General features: G+C 41.9%; 1 protein-coding gene across 2 annotated transcripts in view; it reads right to left on the reverse strand.

Moving 5' to 3' along the window:
* Positions 1-8,376: 8,376 nt before the first annotated feature.
* Positions 8,377-23,834, reverse strand: part of STOM (stomatin) — a 31,038-nt gene continuing 15,580 nt past the window's right edge. For both annotated transcript variants that reach the window (XM_030919369.1, XM_030919368.1), the window contains 5 exons: positions 23,226-23,298; positions 21,841-21,923; positions 17,763-17,966; positions 16,659-16,793; positions 8,377-9,044 (listed from right to left, as the gene is read on the reverse strand). In XM_030919369.1, the coding sequence (XP_030775229.1) occupies positions 8,838-9,044; positions 16,659-16,793; positions 17,763-17,966; positions 21,841-21,923; positions 23,226-23,298 (702 nt within the window). In that variant the 3' untranslated portion in view covers positions 8,377-8,837. The remainder of the gene's footprint in view (positions 9,045-16,658; positions 16,794-17,762; positions 17,967-21,840; positions 21,924-23,225; positions 23,299-23,834) is intronic.

The raw sequence follows: 23,834 nt of genomic DNA on the forward strand, positions 1-23,834 counted from the left end.
CTCCAGTGTGGCTCAACTGTTTCCTTGTGTCCATCTGACAGTGAGAGCGAGCGTCTGCCCTGTCTATGTCCCTGGTAATTCTGAGAATGCCCAGAGAGGTGCCTAGCATTTGCCTGTGAACTAGCAGAAAAGCTGCGTCCACCCTGTGTGTGAATCCTGGTGCCCTGAGAGGCGATGCCACAGTGAGATGAGAGGTGTGTAGATTGTCCTGGGGGATACCTATGTGAAAGGAAATAGGGAGGGCCCAGGCGCGGTGGCTCACACATGTAATCCCGGCACTTTGGGAGACTGAGGCGGGCGGATCACTGGAGGTCACGAGTTCGAGACCAGCCTGGCCAACATGGTGAAAGCCTGTCTCTACTAAAAATAAAAAATCGGCCAGGTGTGGTGGCACATGCCTGTAATCCTGGCTCCTCAGGAGGCTGAGACAGAATCCCTTGAACCCAGGAGGCAGACGTTGCAGTGAGCTGAGATCGTGCCATTGCACTCCAGCCTGGGCGACAGAGCGAGATTCTGTCTCAAAAGAAAGGAAATAGGTGGGGAACCAAGGAAGACTGGGAGAGCCATCAGACCCTAGACGCAGGTCTGACCCTAGGTGGAGAAAAAGGGAGAGAAGGTTGCACGGAATTGTCTTAGTGGTCATTTATTTAATCCAGGAAGATTTGGCAAAGTTTGTCGGCAGTCTTAAAGCCAAATTCAGTGTTCTTTTTAAATTTAATAGTATAGTCCCATTTTCATTGTTTTTTACTGTGGCAAACTGTACATAACAGCGTATTTATTTTAACCATTTGTAAGTGTGTACTTCGGTAACATTGCATATACAGTGTTGTGTAGCCACCACCACTCTCTGTACCTAAACCTTTTTGATAATCCCCAGTATAAATGCTCTGCTCGTTAAATACTAATTCCCCATTCTTCCCTATTCGCCAGCCCCTGGTAACCTGTGTTTTACTTTCAGTCTCAGAATTTGACCATTCCAGGGACCTCATTTAAGTGGAATCACACAACATTTGTCCTCTGTGTGTAGCTTGTTTCACTTAGCAGAATGTTTTCAAGACTTATCCCTGTTGTAGCATGTATCAAATTTTCACTCCTTTTCGTGGCTGAGTAATATTCTACTGCATGTCTATACCACATCTGGTTTATTTAGCCATCAATGGACTCTTCAGTTATTTGTGCCTTTTGGCTATATCGTGCATAAGGCTGCTATGAACATGAGCATCTGTTTGATTCAAAGTGTTCTTGAGCCAGAGTCAAAGTCAGCCAGCAAAGGAATCGTGTGTCTCCTGTAAGCAGGCATGCCTTATCTGCCCCCTGCACTCAGTCACTGGGAGGCCTGGCCTTGGGACACATGTGGAATGAAGTTCAAAGCCAGCAGCCGGAGCTCTTATCAAGTGTATGCCTTGCAGTGGAAAGTGGGCAGGGTGCATCCTCATAGCTGCCACATCCTGTAGCAGCTGCTTAGACCTTCCTTGCTACCTCTGGTTCCCACAGATTCATTCTGCTGCCCCAAAGCTATGTGGAGAAATCACTGCAGCAGCTGCCATCACAAGAGCTGCCCCCGGATGCTCTCAAAGTTTGTGGTCTTCAGGGTATGGGAAAGGGACTCTTCTGTGCCTTCTTGTTCCCCTGGGTCCTGACTCTCTACTCATGCTCAGCATGTCACAAGTCCCTCTTGGATATTTCTATGTTGTTTCATAATCTTTTCTCCTGGGAGACTCTAAAGCAGTCCAAGGAACCTGCTGGAGGATATTCCCCAGTCCTCCCTGTCTGTCCTTATGGTCTCTTCTCACTTTGTTTTCCCCCGCTCTTGTTCTGTGTCACCTCCCACCACCACTCCATCCCCATTGCGTTATGATGTGAAAGCTCCCAAGCATATGACTGTAAAAGAACAGAAACCAGCATGAGGGATTAAATTATGGGCAGGTTGTGTGTGTGTGTGTGGGATTAAATTATGGGCAGGTGTGTGTGTGTGTGTGTGTGTGTGTGTGTGTGTTTACACTGTTGTTTCCGAAGCTGGCTGATCACCCAAATTGCCCAGGGAACTTTTTAAAAGCATGGATTCCCCAAGGGCCGTTCCTTCAGAGATTCTGATTCATCGCAGAAGTGTTGAGGGTAGTGGAGAAGAAATTTTCCGGGTGAAACATGCAGAGAAGATCAAGTTATTTTCAGGCAGAGAGTGCAGCAAGTACAGGCGGGGGGCTGTGAGGGGAACAGTGTGCTCAGGGACAGACAGCAGCCTGGAGTGGCAGGCCTTTGAGCTGAGAGGTGGGCTGGGGATTTGAATGCCATACCAAGGGTTTGGACTTGATCCCATAATGCCCGCCTTGCCTACCCCCAAAGGTTTGCTTTCATGGTCACAGCAATCAACTTGACAAAGTCCTGGTACAAAAGTGGCATTTACCACCCAAAGCTTCCAGGGCTTTCATGAAAGGCAGGTAGAGGCCTGTGTAGACAGAGCTAGCTTACTTCCTAGAAATTCGTGGGAGTTAAAATTTCAGGTAGACCTGCCCATTAAGTCTTCATTTCAGTTTATACCAGCATTCAATGGTATGGCTGTGGCCTCAAAAGAGTGTTGTGCAATGCTCTGAGAAAGAAAATAGCCTGGGGCCACTGAGATGCTGACTTCTTATTTTTCTCTCAAAGGCCAAAAAGCCAATCAGGAACACTATCACTTCAATCACATAGTTTATCTTTCTAACAGTTACAGACGTCATCATCTCCTATGATGGAAAAATCAATGTGAAATAATGAGACAGATGCCAGAGGGATAATGCTAGGCTTGGATCCTGTGTCCATCTTGGGCAATTCAGTTGAACAGATATTTATTTTGTACTTACTTTGTGCAAGGCATTATAGATATAATACTTTAAAAAAACTTTTGGAGCCTCAAGTTACCTACCTGCAAAATGGTAATGTTGTATTAATACTTATAGCTGGAGGTGGTATAATATAGTGGCTATATATATATATATATACAGTGGCTATATATATAATATATGGCACAGCTGCTTACAGGAGACACACGATTCCTTTGCTGGCTGACTTTGACTCTGGCTCAAGAACACGTTGAATCAAACAGATGCTCATGTTCATAGCAGCCTTATATTATACTATTACAGCTGGCCTTTGGAGTCAGACCTGGGTTCAAATGTAGCTCTACCACTCATTAGCAGTGTGATCTTACTTAAGTTCTTTGCCGTTTCCTTAGCTGAAAAATGGGAATAAGAATAGTGTCACCCCACTTAGAATTCTCATGAGGATTAAGAGGTAACGCTTAGCACAATGTCTGGCCTATAGTAAGTGCTCCAAAATGCTTAAAAATAATGAAAGCACCTAGGCCACAGCAGAACCTAGTATTCATCCACGAAGGCAAAGACCCAATGTACTGTGGATCAGACAGGATGTTTTTGGCTGTAAGCAATGGAGAGCTAACTCAAACCAAATTAAGCTGTAAGCACACTTACGTGCTCTCATACACAATCACTTCAGAGTTGAGAGGGCCTTCATGGTTGACTAAACCCAGTGGGCCTGAGTTTCCTGCTCCTTCTCTTGGCTTGGCCCTCCCTAGTCTTGCGGTAAAATATCCGCGGGCGTTCTGGTTGCTCCACACCCATGAACAGCCATGCCCAGAGGAAAAGAGGACTGTTTCTAGAAATGTTTTCAGAAAAGGAAGGAGGAACCGCTCCCAAGTCCACAGAAAACCTTTCCTCAGGTCTCAAGAGCCCATATTGTGTCACATAATCATTCCTGATGGAATCATGGGCTAGAAGGATGGAATTATTCTTGGGCCAGTTGCGTTCATCCTAGCAGCTGGGGGTGAATTCTCCTGAGGTCAGAGCTCTCAGGGGGAGGTATCTGAACAAAGTCATGGCTCCTAGGAAGGAAGGAGGAGATCAATGGATGCTGGGTAGACCATCATTTTGTTGGAGACTTTTGGGGGCCATATGCTGAAAATTAAAAGTAATGACTCCTTGCAGTTCTGTGGCATCCAGTAATTTTCAGAGTGCTCAGTTTCTGGTCATTTTTCCCCTGGAATCTTTTAGGGAAGATTTGCAGCCTACATTATGATTACTTTGTTTCTAGAGTTTATTGTAAAACCTCAGTTTTAACAGCAGCTTCAATTTCCTTTCTCACTAAACTCTTCTGGCTACAGGGTAGATCGAAAGGGGCTGTATCCTATTAGCAAGCATGACTGGTTTAGGCAAATCCTAGCTTGATCTGAGCCTGGGTCTGCTGTAGACCTGATGTTAACAACATCACAGGAAGAGAGCATCACTGATATCCCCGGGGATTTTGCTGTGGCCTGGTCAACACAGCCAAATGCGATTACAAATGGACATGAAAAAAAGATGTGTGAAGTGTCTTGCACAGCACTGGCATTCAACCGTGCTTCCTTTTGCCTTCTTCTTGGTTCCTATAAAGTAAAAACTCTTCATTTAACCACATAGCTTTGAAGTTAGGATCTTAGACATGATCTAGCCCAGGATTTCTTAAGTCTTTGGATAGGTTTGGGAGTGGGACCAGTGTACCCCCAAAGGATCCAAATTTGTGTTGTGCACACTATTGTACAGTTTTCAGACGAAGCTCTGCAGCTTCCAACACATTCTCAAAAGGTCTGACACCCAAACAGGTGGACTGTAAGCTCCTTGTTTTACAGGTGAGGAAAATGAGGCTGAGACGCATATGACTTATGTAAGGTCACGTTATAAGGTGGATGGTATAGGAAGAAAAGCACTCCAGAGCAGTGATTTTCAAACGGAAATATGTAGAATTCTATGAGGTGCTTCTGTGATTTTATAAACATTAGATTCAAATTCCACGTTTAAAGTGGTTATAAAAAGACAAGCAAAACGGAGAAATCGAATATAGACTGAATATAAGATTGGAACTCTTTCATAACTCTAATTAATATGAATTTTTGTTTTTCAAAACAGCCTCACTGTTCTCATTGAGTTACTTTATATTCAGTAAATGTTATAAATGTGAACTCAAGAATTTATCCTGGCAAAAGACACCTTAAACCTTTTACCAATGCAGTTACCTTTGAAAAAAGGGGTTTGCTGCTGAAAGTAGGGGAAGGGGCACTGGATTCACCATTTACTAGCCAAGTAACTGGGAGACCAGGTTTGTGAGTATCACAAGAAATGATATATTTTAAAAGGCAACATAAGCTGAAAGTCTATGGAACACTGGTTTCCTCCTGCTCAGGACAGTATGTTAAGACATTTGTGGTTACAAATGCCCAATCGGGCCGGGTGCGGTGGCTCACGCCTGTAATCCCAGCACTTTGGCAGGCAGATCACCTGAGGTCAGGAGTTCAAGACCAGCCTGGCCAACATGGTGAAACCCCGTCTCTACTAAAAACACAAAAATTAGCCAGACATGGTGACAGGCGCCTGTAATCCCAGCTACTCCAGAGGCTGAGGCAGGAGAATCGCTGGAACCCAGGAGGCGGAGGCTGCAGTGAGCTGAGATCGTGCCATTGCACTTCAGCCTGGGTGACAAGAGCGAGACTTCGTCTCAAACAAGCAAACAAACAAATGCCCAATCGACTCTCCTCTTTTCATAATGAACTCTGGCTGAATCAGATGGCCCAAAACAAAACTTTAAGTTTAGGGCCTGCTTAGGTGTGAATGTAAACGAACTTCAATAGTCTTGGGAAAAGTTGTGATCTATCTATAAAATGGTGTGGTGGTGTGTGGATGGGGGCACTAGAGGCAGGCAGTGTCACACGAAGATACACTGATACACTTCACACATCTTTGGCATTAGACAGATCTGGGTTTGAATTCCAGCTCTCTTCCTTTCCAACCATGTGACTTTGGTTTTTTTAACCTTTGAGCTTCAGTGTCCTCATCTACAAAATGGTGATAATAAAGTGTCTATCAAGCTATTTTGGGATAAAATGATAGAATGTACATACACGTATTTGTGCACAGAGCTAAGTGACTGGTGCTCCCAAATGGTAGCCACTAATTCAAGACAGTTCTTCAAAGGTCAGATGTTGCAGGTAAAACACATTGGTTTTTTACCATTCTTCCTTTCTTAAGTAAAGGTTATGTCTATGTGATTAACTGGATGACAGCAAGAAGTGGGTACCTGTCCTGTTTGGAGGAAGGCAAAAGGAAATGAAGCCAGTTAAAGCTTTGTGGTGGGGGCGGAGGTGTGTGTGGATCTCTAACTCCCCAGGGAAAATGTGTGGGCTGGTGCACCAGAGGGTGCCTAAACCTGGGAGACAGCAGATGGCCCACAGCAGCCTGTCCCCTTCCCCTGGCCCACAAAGCACACGAAGAAGCCAACCAGCCAGCTCAGAAGTGGAAGATCTAGCGTACTACTTCTGCAAATGGAAATCCACATACACTCAATGCAGAACGAAACACACTCTCACCCCAAAAATATTAGTGAAAGTGCATACACTTTATTATGTACATTGTTGGAAAGGGAGGCCACCTGGAAAAACTCCTGCACTGGCACTGTGTTCCTAGAGCTCCTGCTATGCGTCCCTCCCAAGTGATTTCACTTCAACCGATTGGACCATGAATTCACAAGGCAGAAAAGTCAAGGTCATTTGCTATCTGGAGACAGGAGAACTCAAGGATCCAAAAGCACTGTTACTCTTAAGTCGCAGAAAAGATTTTCAGCCAGGATATGGAGCCTCCTGGTCCTCAAGGGTAAGCCACCTCACACAATGGATAAACCCATCATTTTAAAATTCAAAATATAAGTGCAACTTGAGTTTACGTTGCACTGCTCCATACCTCTAATAAACTCAGCTAGGAGCCAGGATACATGGTAGTTCAAGGCTTCCTAAAATAAGCTTGAAATTGGGGTACAGGGGAAGGGACATCCATTGGCTGGATGGCCAGAGTGGTTCAGCTAAGGATAGCTATAAAGGCTTGCACTGGGAAAGAAAGCTGTTATTCTTAGACTTCTCTAGGTGAACTCAGAGTCTCAAAGAGGAAATGTTACAAATGTCACCTGCCAGCTTTCTTGCCAGTAAATAGAATGCCAGGTTGCTCAGATTCACAGACATTTGCAAAACAGAAGATGTCTCCTAATATTATAGACTAAGAAACTGCTGTCCAGAGAAGCTGACCAGTTCCTCTTTCAGCATCAATATACATGATAGAAGAATGACTAGGTAAGTTTAAAAAGATCTACGTCTATATAGATATCGTAAAGTTTGACAGTATCTGCCCAAGATAATTAGACATTATATAGTCAATACATTGTGAATTCCTTATACTATGTAATGAATGGGTTTGTAATCAAGATATTTCACAGTGTACCACAGTTAACAGCATGCAGATAGTAAAATATAATGGTTTCCTGAAGTTATCTCTTAAAAAAGTATTTTAGTCCTTAAGCTATTCAAATGGATATATAACAATTGCATATAGAACGTAGAGAAAATTTTATTACAAAATTAAAACTATTTAAAACCTGATATATGAAAATAGGCAACAGTGAGAAAAAAGCACTTTTGCTGACAAATATTTAGCTAGTTTGAAAGGCAGAACACAGAGGAATCATTTACTCACAAAGAAGGCTCAAAGAAGTTAAAACATGGATGTATTTTTAAAATGACCACTATAGTAGTGAATTTAAGTCTTTGAAGGGTTAGAGTAATCTTTTTTTTTTTTTTTTTTTTGAGACGGAGTCTTGCTCTGCCACCCAGGCTGGAGTGCAGTGGCCGGATCTCAGCTCACTGCAAGCTCCGCCTCCCGGGTTTACGCCATTCTCCTGCCTCAGCCTCCCGAGTAGCTGGGACTACAGGCGCCCGCCTCGTCGCCCGGCTAGTTTTTTGTATTTTTAAGTAGAGACAGGGTTTCACCGTATTAGCCGGGATGGTCTCGATCTCCTGACCTCGTGATCCGCCCGTCTCGGCCTCCCAAAGTGCTGGGATTACAGGCTTGAGCCACCGCGCCCGGCCTAGAGTAATCTTTTTCATTAGTCTTGACTATTGCTGGTTCTGACAAGTACAGGCAAGAAATGGCTACTCTCAAATAAGGATTATTCTGAAACATGGTCTGGATTTAGAGAATAAATGAACATTAGGGAAATTTTCTTAATTAAGACTCTGCGCCGGGCGCGGTAGCTCATGCCTGTAATCCCAGCACTTTGGGAGGCAGAGGTGGGTGGATCACCCGAGGTTAGGAGTTTGTGACTAGTCTGATCAACATGGTGAAACCCCATCTCTACTAAAAAAAAAAAAAAAAAAAAAAAAAAAAAAATTAGCTGGGCATGGTGGCATGAGCCTGTAATCCCAGCTATTGGAGAGGCTGAGGCAGGAGAATCTCCTGAACCTGGGAGGTGGAGGTTGCAGTGAGCTGAGATCATGCTATTGCACTCCAGCCTGGGCAACAAGAGTGAAACTTCATCTAAAAAAAAAAAAAAAAAAAAAAAACTCTCCAGAGTAAGGCACATTTGACCTAGAGAAGCTGGCTGTGGTGTAAGATCATCCCTTTCTGCAAAGCATTTATCCAGTCAGCAGTGTCAGGTGGCAGTTACAGCCCAGGTTGCCTCTGGCCTGGGTGCTTAGGGGGTTCAGAATGAGTCAGTGGAAGTCAAAACAAGAGGGATCTAACCTACTACATAATAATCTAAACATACAAACTTGTAACTATTTTGAGACTAACAGATTACCTTCTATAATCACCAATCTCTCAGTATTTACAAGCTAACAATTCTTTCACCTATTTTTATAACTGCTATGCATTCTGGGAACACCACAATTGACATATGGAAAAGGAAAAGCCCTATCCTCTTTTTATGAGTTAAAGGCTAATTTGGTCCCCCACTTCATCCTTGGAAGGGTAGCACTCATTTCTATGCTAGCCTAGATGGCCGTGTTTTGCCCCTATGATTCCTTGCAGCATATCTATGGGCAGAGGGAAGACAATTGTTGAGTTTTTCTCAGCAGCAATGGTGGTCAGTGTCTGCAGGTACCGGAGCTGAAGGGCTGCAGGAGATTCAGTGATGACCATGGAGGCTTCTTTCAGAGCCCTGGATGCATTCATTTCTCCTTCGGCTGCAATAACCTATGGACAGGTGAAAGGAGAGGTTGAACTGGAGAAAACCACATGGTGACACGCAGCACTCTTTAACCTGGGGTACGTATACCTCAGGCGGTCCACAAAACTTTCCAGGGTGTATGCCAGAAGAGTTTTAAGGAAATCAGTTTCTATATACTCAGTTTTCATACGTTTCTTTTTCTAAAACTGACTTGCCTGAGTAGTGCCTGGATCAAGACATTCTCTTTTTTTATTTTTATTTGTTCTTTGAGACGGAGTCTCACTCTGTCGCCCAGGCTGGAGTGCAGTGGCAAAATCTTGGCTCACTGTAAGCTCCGATTGCCGGGTTCACACCATTCTCCTGCCTCAGCCTCCCAAGTAGCTGGGACTACAGGTGCCTGCCACCTCGCCCGGCTAATTTTTTGTATTTTTAGTAGAGATGTTAGTAGATAGTTCATTTATTTAGAGAATAAATGAACATTAGGGAAATTTTCTTAATTAAGACTCTGCGCCGGGCGCGGTAGCTCATGCCTGTAATCCCAGCACTTTGGGAGGCAGAGGTGGGTGGATCACCCGAGGTTAGGAGTTTCATCGTGTTGGTCAGGATGGTCTCGATCTCCTGACCTGGTGATCCGCCTGCCTCAGACTCCCAAAGTGCTAGGATTACAAGCGTGAGCCACCACGCTCAGCCAAGACATTCCCTTTTACTACAGCCTTTCTCCCATTTTCCAGGGTAACAAACAAAGGGATAATTCAAAATACTGAGCAGGATTGAGAAAGCAAGTAACTTTAATGACTGCATGCAAATCCTTTTGCAAGTCAGGAGGATTTCCAATTCTCTGATGAGTACCTTACTAAACTGAAAACCGACAGGTCATTATAAATATTTTTTGATGAAAGACTGTGATATGATTTTTTTAGCACATAAATTCAAAGGGAGTGCTAAGAACTGTATGATACTACTTTAAACAAAACTTCCATTTCCATCTACTTATTTATGTAAATAAGGTTTCAAAGTCCTTATAGCTATAAAAATGAAAAACAGGAATAAAACCGATGCTGAATCCTGTCTCATTCTAGCATTAAACAACAGCCATCTATACATGCACGATTTAATTCTCATTCATCTTATGAAGACAAGCATTTCTAGTAAACATCGACTTCTTGTACTGGGTGCAGTGGCTCACACTTGTAATCCCAAAACTTTGGGAGGCCAAAGTGGGCAGATCACTTGAGGTCAGGAGTTCGAGACTAGCCTGGCCAACATGGCAAAACCCCATCTCCACTAAAAGTACAAAAATTAGCCAGGCATTGTGGCAAACACCTGTAAATCCAGCTACCTGGGAGGCTGAGACAGGAGAGTTGCTTGAACCCGGGAGGTTGCAGTGAGCCAAGATCATGCCACTGCACTCCAGCTTGGGTGACAGAATGAGACTCTGTCTCAAAAAAAAAAAAATTGACTTCTTATTTAGGAGAAATTCTGAAATGTTTGTAGAACCTTGTTTTTAGTTACAGGAAATTTTTAAAAACTAATTCTAATTCTAAATGTGTTGCAGTAGGTTAATAAAATAATTCATGACAAAATATACATTAGGAAAAGAATCTGGGGGAAGTGAAGGTGCAATAAAAAACTTAGGTTTAAGAAGAAGAAGAAAAAAAATAAAAATAAAAAGCTCCTGACCGTTAAGAGTTTACTTACATATTTTTTTTTTTTTTTTGAGACGGAGTCTCACTCTGTCGCTCGGGCTGCAGTGCAGTGGCCGGATCTCAGCTCACTGCAAGCTCCGCCTCCCGGGTTCACGCCATTCTCCTGCCTCAGCCTCCCGAGTAGCTGGGACTACAGGCGGCCGCCACCTCGCCCGGCTAGTTTTTTGTATTTTTTAGTAGAGACGGGGTTTCACAGTGTTAGCCAGGATGGTCTCGATCTCCTGACCTCGTGATCCGCCCGTCTCGGCCTCCCAAAGTGCTGGGATTACAGGCTTGAGCCACCGCGCCCGGCCTACTTACGTATTTTTAATGGATAACTACCTCATTATTATTTCTCATTGGGTACATTTAAAAGAATGATGTTAACAGTTTTATTTTAAAATGTCAATATTTACAACATGCCATGAATTATATTCTTGGCAAGTACATAAATTCAAGATGAAAATTTTTACATGCCAATTTAAAATGTTTGATGGGCTTTATAGTTTTTCTAAATTCTGTAAGGGGTTTCACAGGCAAAAAAGTTTGAAGATCACTCGAGCAGTGGAGAGAACAGGAGCTCTGGAGTCAAATGGACTTGAGTTCAAATCCCAAATCTAACATTTACCAGCCGAATGTCCTCAGAGAGGTTACTGAACATCCTGAACCTCAGTTTCCCATTCTTAAAGCAGACTAACATGTACTTCAGAGGACCACTTGTGAGGAAGACAGAGAAAGTATATAAAGTGTTAAATGAATAAAGGGGGTTATTACAGAGGAATGGCAAGACATGATTTTCGTGTCCAACTATGCTTTAAAGCACAAAAGATTCAAGGTAGTTACTTTAATTCATAATCCTAGGAGAAGGAAAGGTATTAAGATACCATAATTATCAAGATTTAAAGTACAGTTTCTCCAGGTTATTATCCTCACTTGAGTCTTGAAAAATTAGTGGTCCATAATACTCCATGAATATCAGAATTGGAGGCAATGGTCTTATGCCCAGTGAAATTTCATTCACTTACACAGCAAAATTTGGGGGCCTTAAGCCCTGTGTAGGAGAAGCTAGGGACAGAGTGGAATCCCTAGCCTTCTTCAGCTCCTGGTCAGGTAGGGAAGGCAGACGTGGAAGTAGATCATTTCATTCTGGTGTGATAAATGCTGACAGATATATGTACAAGGCACAGTGCTAGCACACAGAAGAAAGAAACTTTTCCAGAGGGTGACGTGGTGAGGTTACAGAAGTTGAATATTAAATGATAAAATGTTTGCTGTTTAGAAAAAGATGAGGAAGAATATTTTAGGCAGAACACATGAAATGGTAATGAAGTATAAAAATGGTTTATTCCAGAAAACTGTCAATGGCTGAATACTATGGCAGGAAGAGGGGAAAGGTGAGGGATGAATGGGGCCGGGTTCTGAAGGGCAGTGACGGGCCAGGGTGTTTGGTCTTCATTCTGTAGGCAATGGGAAACTGCAAAATGATTTTAAGCAGATAAGTAACCTCCATCAGGTCTAGTTTGAAAAAACTCTCTGATGGATGTCTGAGGTTAGAAGAGAAGGCAGTGAAAGCTGGTAGTGGAACTGCTTTAGAGTGGGTGGTGTGATTCACAGGTGGTAGGGACAGAGAATGAAATGGTTTGGGGAGCTATTCTGCCTCCCCGAAGGAGGGCGAATCAATGGAATTTGGAAACTAGGTAGGAGGAGGAAAGGGGGACAGAGGCTGAGACCCAGGTTTCTAGGTTTTGGTTGCATAGGTTAGTGCCATTAATGGAGATAGGATACAGAATACGGTACTCACTGAGAGAAAGCATCTAGTTTATAGGGTAAAAACCTAATTTATCACAGCCACACATCACATCCTGCAGGAACAAGGGTCAGCTCTGCTCAAAGAAAACCACAGAACTGTATTCCAAGGTAGGCACTAGAGACATACATCAGCAATCCCCTGCTATGACAGCAGTAGGCTCTGATTTTTTCCATATCATCTCAGATGTCCAATTAGGCACTTTTTTCTTTGGACATGGACCAGCTGAAAAGACACCTCATTTCCCACCACCAATCAATACACAATTGCTTGGCTGAGAAGCCAGACCTAACGGGCTGGGCACACATTTTGTTCATAGAAAAGCCACACTGAGCAAGCTGCCAAAGATGTAAACAACACCACCAGCTTTGTCTAAATACAGGCCAAGTACACTCTGTTGGTAGGATCTTAGAGAGCAAAGCAAGCTATTTGTGGGTGTGCACAGCTTTTGTCGAATGTGTAGTAATCTCATAGCAATCAACATTTTATATTTACAGAATATCATTTTAAAGTCTGGCATTTTCATGTATGTGAAATTGGTGCTACCTGTCCCTTCTGTAGACCAGGTGGTCTGGGCAGAGGAAAGGGCAGAGAAAGGTGATCTGTATTTCTGCACTCCACCCTCTCAATTGATAGACTTCTACACCCAGAAACATGAGCCCAAAAGCATGTGCCAGGTGTTTTTCTGAGAGTTATGAAAAGGAAACAAAAGATGATGCAAACACAAAAGAGATTACATTTCAAGCCACTAAAAGCTGTTCTAAACACTTTAAAAACCAAACCTAACATACAGAGAAACACATGGGAGAATCTGTCCTCTTCTGTGACTGCTTTCTTTCACTCAAATTATATGTGTGAGCACTTACATTCATTCTCTTTGCTATGTAGTATGCCTGCGTGTGAATAAACCAGACTTCATCCATTCAGCTAGGAATGGACATTTGGGTATTCTATAGTTTGGCTCAATGTGCTGCTGTGAACATTCTAGTACATGCCTTAGTAAACATATGAGTGCATTTCTGTTAGATTCATAGTTAGGAGTTGGAGCTGCTGGCTCATAGGGTATACAAATGTTCAGTTTGAATAGACGTTGCCAGACTGTTTTCCAAAGTGGTTGTATTAAGTTACACTGCCACCAGCGGAATATGAGAGTTCAAGTTCCTCTCTCACCCACACTGGGTTCTTTTCCGTTCTTTTCAGGCCATTCTGATAGCTGTCTAGTGTGACATCTGCTTATAATGTGAATTTGCATTTCCCAGATGGCTAATGAACCTAAGGAATTTTTCTGTAAAGTCTCTTAATCTTTAGTTTCTTCCACTCTATCTCACCTTTCCTGTGCAATTTATTTGTTGAAGAAACTGTGACCCCCTATTTTCCATGAGAATTTTAAGACAATAAGCCTATGGTTGTTGCAGGGTTACTGTGTTTTACAGAAGGGCTAGGCTCACTGTGATTCTATGTGTGAACTCCAAGGCAATTGCTGCCCGGGTTCATGAGCCTGCTTCTAGACTAACCCTACAGCCCCGTCCAAATGGGAGTATGGCAATTCACAATTCTAAGTGGTTTCTTCTCTCTTTTCTTACTGTTATAAAGGGAAGATAGAAACTTTCTTTCCAAACTCTTAAGAATGCTATGGAAAAGGCTCATAGCCCATCCTGGGAAGTCAGTCCTAAAGGAGGCAGTGAGGAGCAGAGGGGAATTCTAATTTCCACTGCCACTAATCAACTATGTGACCTTGCAGATGTCACTTAACTTTTCTGGGCTTCAATTTTTCCTTTGAATAGTGGAATGGCAAACAAGTTTCATTTTTTTAACGTTTTTATTATTTGATTTTTAATTTAATTTAATTTTTTTGAGGAGTCTTGCTCTATCACCCAGGCTAAAGTGCAGTGGCACAATCTCAGCTCACTGCAACCGCCACCCCCAGGGTTCAAGCAATTCTCCTGTCTCAGCCTCCCAAGTAGCTGGGATTACAGGTGCCTGCCACCACGCTGGGCTACTTTTTGTATTTTTAGTAAAGATGGGGTTTCACCACGTTGGCCAGGCTGGTCTCGAACTCCTCACCTCAGGTGATCTACTCACCTCAGCCTCCCAAAGTGCTGGGATTATAGATGCGAGCTTGGCCTCAAGTTTTGTTTTTTAGAACTAACTCTAAGCAGTTGAGGGTTGTTACCTGGAGTGCTGTAGAAGGGTTCTGAGGCCAAGTCTAAGCTCAGTGGAAAACAGTGCTGTGGTTAATTACTAGCATGGGAATAGCAGGATGGAGTGGTAGCATCTGGGCTAGGTATTTGCCACCTATGGAAGATAATCTCTGAGGATCTTTTGGGCTGTGACATTCTATATAGTATATGTATGGTACATTCTACTATTCAATCTGGTTTGGAAATGAGGCTTTTGGCTAATAACATATTCTAGTTAAAAGCAATTCCTAATTTTCAAAACAATTAGATGATAGGGCACATTTAATAACATCATAAACATAATTTAATCTTCCAAATGTAGTGGTTTTGAAAGAAGGCACTTGAGGGTTCTGCAGTACTATCAGGTTATCATCACAAAGCAACAATGATCATATTAGGCAAACCTAAACATTCTGGTTAATAGAAAATTCTGAAGTCACACGTCAAATGAGCTACTATCCTATTTGATGCTGGCTAAGAAATTATAGTGACCAGTTTGTGGCTTAAAGGGCATCCTAAGAAAAGAACAGGGTTCTGTGGTCAGCCAGTTACCACCAGCTACTACTATTTTCTAACAATAACAAATTGGTTTGCTCCTTGTATCTTGGGAGATTTGTCAAGTCCACAGCAACTCCTCCTATGAAAACTGCTTCTCTTCTTCAACCCATTCACAGGCACAGGGCTGTGGAACCATATTATTATACTGTCTTTGCACTTTGACCAAAGTTGGACCAAAAAGATTCTCTCTTCTGTGAATGTGGAATTAGGGCTGGTCTGTGTTCTTTAGTGTTCACCTGGCAGACATGTAAACCTGGGAGCTAGACATTCTCCACCACAAGCTATCTACAGTGACATGTAGCAGAGGAAAGGGAATGACTTTTTCCCTGAACTGCCTTCTGGTTCGTTGTGGTGAGACTTGCCCCTACTTCCTACCCTTGGGTTTGGTGAGATATCCCTGAACTTTTACACATTATCATCTTTAAAGATACTCTTTTCTAGGTTAGGTTAACAAACATTTCCTCAGTGCCTCCCAGAGGAACCATGCCACCCATGCAGGGCTAAGATATTGGCAGATGATGATGAAAAGAAGGAAGAAAAAAGGCAGATGTCAAAGTAAGAGAATGTAAACAAGAGGAAAAGAGAGAATGAGGAATAGGAAACAGTAAAAGGGAAAAAGATCCAGAGAAAAGAAAAAGAACAAAAAAGAAGCCAAAAATAAGTAAGAGATGGGTGGTATGGATGGAATGATGACCCACTTGCTGCGAAGCTGGAATTGTTAATTTGTCCTTAATAATGAATTGGGAGAATAAAGTACGGTACACACAGTCATAAAAGAATGAGGTAAGTCTATATGTACTGATATGCCCACAGATATTGATATTAAATGAAAAAAGCACAGCACAGAACAACATGTGCAGTATAACCCTACTTTTGTAAAACAAACAAGCCAGTAATCCAAAACCCTGGTCAAATAAAATCCGAATACACTCAACTGTTAAGAGTTGGGGGGCCGGGCGCAGTGGCTCAAGCCTGGAATCCCAGCACTTTGGGAGGCCGAAACGGGTGGATCATGAGGTCATGAGATCGAGACCATCCTGGCTAACACGGTGAAACCCTGTCTCTACTAAAAAATACAAAAAACTAGCCGGGCGAGGTGGCAGGCACCTGTAGGCTGAGGCAGGAGAATGGCATGAACCCGGGAGGCAGAGGTCGCAGTGAGCTGAGATCTGGCCACTACACTCCAGCCTGGGCCACAGGGCGACACTCCGTCTCAAAAAAAAAAAAAAAAAAAAAGAGTGGTGACCTCTGAGGGAATATGATTTGAAGTTACGGGGAGGGCTTTCACTTCTACTAACTTTACCACTTCAAGATTATTTCAATCTTTCACAGCAAGCATGTTTCACTTTGTTATAATTATTAATAAAAGAGAAAACTCAGTAAGACACACAAGTTTTAAGAAAATGTTACCTTGGCGCGGGCCTCACGGGATGCTTCTGCTTCTGCAGCCATGGCTCTCTGGAGCTGCACAGGTAGTTTCACATCCTTGATTTCCACACGCTCCACCTTTATTCCCCAGGCATCAGTGGCATCATCCAGAGTAGACTGTTAGGAAGAGAGAAGACAAGCTAAATCTGCTCAGCCCAGATGCTGACAGAGGCTGTATTCACTGGGATTCGGAAGAGATAAGGTGCTGGGGAGAGTAGTGGAGAGACAGTTACTCCACGGTGGAAAGAATGGTGATGCAGGGGCTAGCTCACTGATCCTGATTGTGTTGCTTGCAAACTAATGCAGGGGTTAGCAAGCTTCTTCTAAAAGGGCCATATAGTGATTGTTTATTTGTAGTCTCTGTCTCAACTATTTAACCCAGCTGTTGTAGTCAAAAGCAGCCACGGATAATATATAAATAAATGGCTGTGGCTATACTCCAGTCAAACTTTACTTACAAAAACTACAGCCTGTAGGCTACAGTTTGCCAGCTCCTGAGCTAATGTGACTCTGTGTAAGCCATATTACTCCTTTGTGCTTCAACTTCCTTCCTTTAGAACGTCACGCGAATGAAACCACACATCTATTTCATAGGTTGTTGTGGATATCAAATACGATCATAGATTTTACCCACAACGAAGTATATACAAATAACAAGAATCCAGACTTACAGCACTCTATCTTTTCTGAACAAGCTATGCTTAACTGAATATCTGTAACTCAAGAAAGACTGGAAAGCACAACGGTTATCATTCATGGGACTCACACACAGAATAAAGCTTTAGGAATACCTACACTATCTTGTAGAATAGCTTCCGTTCTAAACAAAAAGGTTATTATTGATTCTGGAAAAAAATACACACTGAAGAAAATTTTTTTTAAATGTACACATGAGTGTTATTAACTCAGGAACCACTAATGTGAAAAATCTCCCCTCCCACCAAATTTAAAAATTTTTACGATGAAGGAAAATAAAAGGCCACAGACCCCCCACAACTTGAATTAATAAAAGGTTCTCAAACAACCATTGACCCTTTGCTTCATTTTTCAACTTTTGGGAGGTAACAGCATCGACGCACTCCCCACCTGCATGTTGTGTGCGATTTCTTCTCTGTCAGAGAGGATCTGAGAAAGGTTCTTGGTGCCCAGAACATTCCTCAGAGTAGTTTGTGCCAAAAGACGGGTGGCTGAGTCAGCATTGGTGATATTTGCCACAGCCAGGGTTGCATTCTGAACACGGTAATAGACCACACCATCCACGCTAATTGTCACTGAATCCTTAGTGAGGATCTACAAGATGAAGGAAGCAATTTTATATCTGTCAATGGTTTGTTGTTTTTTTTTTTAACATAACTGTAAGGAATGTTATTCTACAGAATATCTTATAATACTAGCCGATTTTCTTTAGTAAGACATCATAAAGTTAATTATATCTTTTAAAATTTAATAAAATAAATGTATTTATTCAAGTCCATTAATTCATTCAATCATACAAATAATATTGAGATATCACTCAACAGCAGGCACTGTACTAGGTACCAGGGATTAAGGTAGGAAAAAACTTGGTTCCTACTTTAAAGGAGGTTAGGGAATCAAAGGAAGCTTTTAGGGGCAGCTGTGAGTGGCAGGGGTGATACTGAATTGAATCTTGAAGAAAGGAATACAATTTTTCTGAGGGTGTTGGGTGGAGTTGAAGAACATTCAAGAGAGAGGCACTAGAGAGTCAAGGTTTGATAAACTACAAGTTGCAAAATATTACTGGAACAAAAAGTGCAAGAGGAATGTTTTTAAAGGGCAAGGTCAGCACAAAAACATTTTACAGCATGCTACATAAAAATGCTAAACACGACATAATTTTGTTTTAAGCTAAAAAGTTATCTGAGTGAGAGGCTCCAGGAAAACAGTTACATCAATCACTTAAACTTACTGGGACTCAGTTATCTTATTTGTAAAGTAGAGATTAATTATAGTACCTACTTTGCATTGTTGCTAGAATTAGTGCGCTAAATACATTCAAGTGCTCAGAAAAGTTCCTGGCACATAAAAGCTGTCATATTATTTCATCTTGGATAATGGTGGTAACTTTACCGAATAAAACCTTGACTTGATTAACTGTAATGAGTTAATTTAGACAATAAATAAGCCAGCTGGGCATGATGGCATACACCTGTAGCTCCAGCTACTCAGGAGGCTGAGGCAGGAAGAGTGCTCCAGCCTGGGAATTCCAGCCTCTCTCACTGACAACATCAGGCTGGCACCTTTCTACTGATCATTTAAATGTCCTTCTCTCTGTGAAACTTTCTTGACTTACTTGGCAGAGTTAAGCACTCTTCCCTTGCACTTCCACTGCACCTTATTGTAGTGACATTATTTATTCACATTTCTACTTCTCTCTTTGGGTATGAATTTCTTAAGGGCAATTCTTGGTAACTCTAGCACTGACGGAGTGCTTGAAACATAGCGGGTAGTCAATAAATGAGAGATGAACTGAACTGAAATGTGGTCCTGAGAACAGTGACTGATGAGGAGCAAAGGAGTGAGAGTTAGGAGACCTCAACTGTAGTCCCAGCTCTGCCTTCAGGTCCCTGGATGGCCTCTAGCAAGGCTTTTAACCCATTTGACCTACAGATTCCTCATTTGTGAGATGGCACTAATAATCGTGCCTAATTCTACTCAAATTTCTGTGAAGATCAAATAAGAACATACTTGTGAATGAAGCCCTTTTGAAAGAGTAAACAGCTATGTAAATGGAAGGTAATAACAACAATGTTGTTACATGGCTGTTTAGCCCTGCCAGACATCAAAGCAGTGATCCTTTTTTAGTAATCTCAAAATACTTTTAACATGGAAGAGAAGTGGAGGATTTATAAATAAATGTACAGTGTATTACCATCTTGTATGAAAACTAATTATTTCCCATGACATGATGGGAAAATGTCATTCCCAAATTCTTGCCACTTTGACTTTGCCACAGCTTCTTTCTAAAGCTACAGCTTCTCTGCCTACTGTTTATCATCGGCAAGGGTTTATCTCCCTTCACAGAAACTTCACAGGGGATCAGAAAAAGGATTGCTTGCCAAGTTCTAATCTGCTTTGCATTCAGCAGCTTGCAGAAGAGGAAAGAGCCACTGGAAAGCAGAAACTTAAACAGCAACTCTGCCAGATGTCTGTAACGTTTATAGTGGAAAACGCCAGAATGCCTAGCTACCCTGAAAGAGGCTCCTTCTGAGACTCAATCTTCCCTAGACGATGGGAAAACATACAGGGAATACGGTGATACTCTAAGTCTTGTTCTTATGAGTAAAATGTGGGCAAAATCACTTCTGGCATCACTAACTTCGGGTGGATTATTATAAAGTCTGACCTCACCCACTTCTTGGATCAGTACCAACAAGGAAGTTCCTAAGCTGGTTTCTGGTATTTGTGACATGAGAAGGCAACATGGCCAGGCTCCATCACCATGCTGAGTATCTGGCCTTTGGCCAGGAAACACTGACAGCATTCTTCTGTCCTTCCCACTTCATGATGTTTTTAGGTTTTCTGTATGCAACGGTTATTATGCCTCCTAAGGACATGGTTCCCAGGATGGCCATCACTTTTTCAGGGGCTATAAGGGAGCTCATGTACAATGCATTTAGCACAGAGCTGTGGAAAAAGCAGCACTATACAGGGAATCCGAAGAGCTCAATGTTAGTCTTGGCTCTGCCACTGTAATTTAGAGGAATTCCTTTGTTTCACTGCAACTATATACTTTCGAGGGATTCTGCCGTGAGTTTCATCTATGATAATATTTGTGAAGTAGTTTGAAAAGGCACAAAATAATCACTAGTATAAAATATTATGTTTTATCTAAAATGCCCAACAAGCAGTTTCTAATTCTTTGGTTTCTAACCAATTTATCTAGAATAAAACCTTAAGAAGAAAAAAATATTGTACTAAATAGGGTTTTCTATCAGAAACCCATAGAAGAGAAACGTGGTAATAAAAATGGTGATAGTAATAACAATGATGATATTATTATACTTTCATTAGCATTACACTATATTTTCTAATAATCATCCCTCGGTAGCTGTGGGAGATTGATTCTAGGACTCCCAGAGGATACCAAAATCCCAGATGTTCAAGTCCCTTATATACAGTGAGTGGCACAATATTCGCATACAATTTATGCACATCCTCCTTTATATATTAAATCCTTTCTAGAGTACTTATAATACTTAACACAATATAAATACTATGTAAATAGTTGCTATACTATACTGTTTTTTAAAATTTGTATTATTGTATCATTGTCTATTGCTTTTTTCCCCAAATATTTTTGACCCATGGAGCCAACCATATAATCTATGTACATTTTCCTGTATACTTTAAATCATCTGTAGATTACTTATATTATCTAACACAATACCTACACATTACTTCATTCATGTGGATTCAGTGCCATACTTGTTGTATGATAAATTCAAATTTTGCTTTTGGGATCTTTGTGGAGTTTTTTTCCTAATCTTTTCAGTCTGTGGTTGGCTGAATCCCTGTATGCAAAACCTATGCATGTAAAGAGTCAACTGTAATACTAACAGTAAGAACTTATACAGTACTTACTATTTATCAGTCATTGCTCTAAGCACTTCTCAGAACCACCCTATACAGTAGTTCTTACTATTACAATCTCTATTTTCTGGATGAGGAAACTGAAGCACAGAAAAGTTAAAGGACTTGCTTAAGGTCACTGAGCTAGAAATGCTGAAGGCAGTCAAGATCTAAAGCCTGTTCTCTAGCCAGGCACGGTGGCTCACGCCTGTAATCCCAGCACTTTAGGAAGCCAGGGCAGATTACCTGAGGTCAGGAGTTTGAGACCAGCCTGGCCAACATGGCAAAACCCCGTCTCTACTAAAAGTAGAAAAAAAGTAGCTGGGTGTGGTGGTGCATGTCTGTAGTCTGTTACTTGGGAGGCTGAGGCATGAGAATCACTTGAACCCAGGCGGCAGAGGTTGCAGTGAGCCAAGATCACACTACTGCACTCCAGCCTGGGCAACAGAGCAAGACTCTATCTCAATTTAAAAAAAAAAATTTAAAATGAATAAAGCCTATGTTCTAACTATGCTGTCCCTCATTATAAAGCACTTTCACATATGATATCTCAGTTATTCAAAGAAAACCTTACCTCCTGAGGAGGAATATCAAATGAAATAGTTCTCATGTCCACTTTGATGAAGCTGTCAGTGCATGGCAGAATAAAAAACAAACCTGCAACAAAGATACACACATTATACAGACACAGCAACCTAATCAGTTCACTTCTCCATTCAGTTTTAAGAAGATCAACCTAATGAACAGAAAAGTCATCAGTTCATCTTCGTGAATGAGCCAGAAGCCAGGTACGATAACGTTGATTCCTCTTGCTTACTTCCCACATTTGACTGTCCCCACTAAAGTCTGTGGAGTTAATTTCCTTAATCCACTGTTGCTATCACTCTTCCCCCCACCGCCCCACCGGGACCAATGCAATCACTTCCCAGGCCATCCTTCTATTTTTTGTAGTTTCTCTCCTATAATATATTTCCTAAGCTGCAAGCAGAGCAATCCCCTCTAAAATACAAACCCTGCCCCACGCATGGTCCTGCATAACTCGCCTTTGTTCCCCTCTTCAGCCACTTCCCCTCTCTTCACACCCTGCCCTCTTGCTGGATGATCTACTTGCAGTTTCTTGAATCTGCAATACTCTCCTCTTTGTTGCTTTGTGTATGTTGCTATTTCCATTGCAAACACCTCCTGTTGGTTAACACCTTTCAGACCTCAAGACTCAGTCAAGATGTAACTTCCAGAAAGACTTGCCTCAGCCTACTACTAGTTTGGATCAGTAACACTTCTTGGGTTTTCTCTTTTCTCACAGCTCTCTGTGAGTACCTGATCATAATACTTATCACATAGGATTGTAGCTATCTGTTTCCTTGTTGGTCCCTACCACTAAATAGGGAGATCCTTGAGGGTAGGGACTGTGTTTTAGTCTCCCTTGAATTCCCAGAGCCTGGAACACAGTAGGGGCTTAATTGAAGTTTGCCAAATAAATGACTGAAAGTCTTTCTTTGGTAGAGATTCTCATGCTCAAATTTGTATAGCTGTACTATTCTTGGCCTAAGTGGCAATCTTACCAGCTCAAATGGGAAGGGGAGGGGAAGGGTAGGAAGGAAAGGGTAACAAAAGACTGGCTAGAGCCACTGCTATTGTTACACAACTTCTGCTACGTGAACTATTTTCTAAGACAGAGTAGAAGAGGCCCTCATAAGGGAAATCACATCAATAAAAAAATTTTAGGCTGGGCATGGTGGCTCACGTCTGTAATCCTAGAGATTTGGGAGGCTGGGGTGGGAAGATTGCTTGAGGTCAGGAGTTCAAGGCTGCAGTGAGACATAAGCATGCCACTGCACTCCAGCCTGGGTGACAGAATGATACCCTGTCTTTAAAAAAACAACTAAATAAAAATAAAAATAAAAATAAAAAAAAAGAACCTCAGGTTTCAGATCAACAATCTAGAATCCCAGTACTGACCAGGTCCTTTGGCTCCTCCTTGTAAAATGCGACCCAGTCTAAAGATGATGGCTCTTTCATATTCTTTTATAATCTAGAATAAAAACATGAATGATAATTTAACATGAAGAGTACAAATATTTACATGCATGTCTTCTTAAATATATATTTCTCCTCTAAACAGATCAGATGCCTCATCTTTTTTCTTTAGATCCAGATCATATCTATAAATCATATGTTCAATGTTTACCTTCTCAAAGCATATTTATTATATTCTTACTGATTACAAAAGCAATAGATACTCACTGTATAAATTTAGGAAGGACAGAATAGTATACAGAAACAAATCCATAACCTCACTCCTCAGCTGTTAACATTGTTATTCAGTCACTCATGCAGGCCAGGCACGGTGGCTCACGCCTGTAATCTCAGCATTCTGGGAAACCCAGATGGGCAGATCACAGAGGTTAGGAGTTCAAGACCAGCCTGGCCAACATGGTGAAACCCCGTTTCTACTAAAAATACAAAAATTATCCGGGTATGGTGGCAGGCACCTGCAATCCCAGCTACTCGGGAGGCTGAGGCAGGAGAATCACTTGAACCTGGAAGCTGGTGGTTGCAGTGAGCTAA

The sequence above is a fragment of the Rhinopithecus roxellana genome, chromosome 16 (assembly GCF_007565055.1).
Source record: "Rhinopithecus roxellana isolate Shanxi Qingling chromosome 16, ASM756505v1, whole genome shotgun sequence".
Taxonomy (NCBI): domain Eukaryota; kingdom Metazoa; phylum Chordata; class Mammalia; order Primates; family Cercopithecidae; genus Rhinopithecus; species Rhinopithecus roxellana.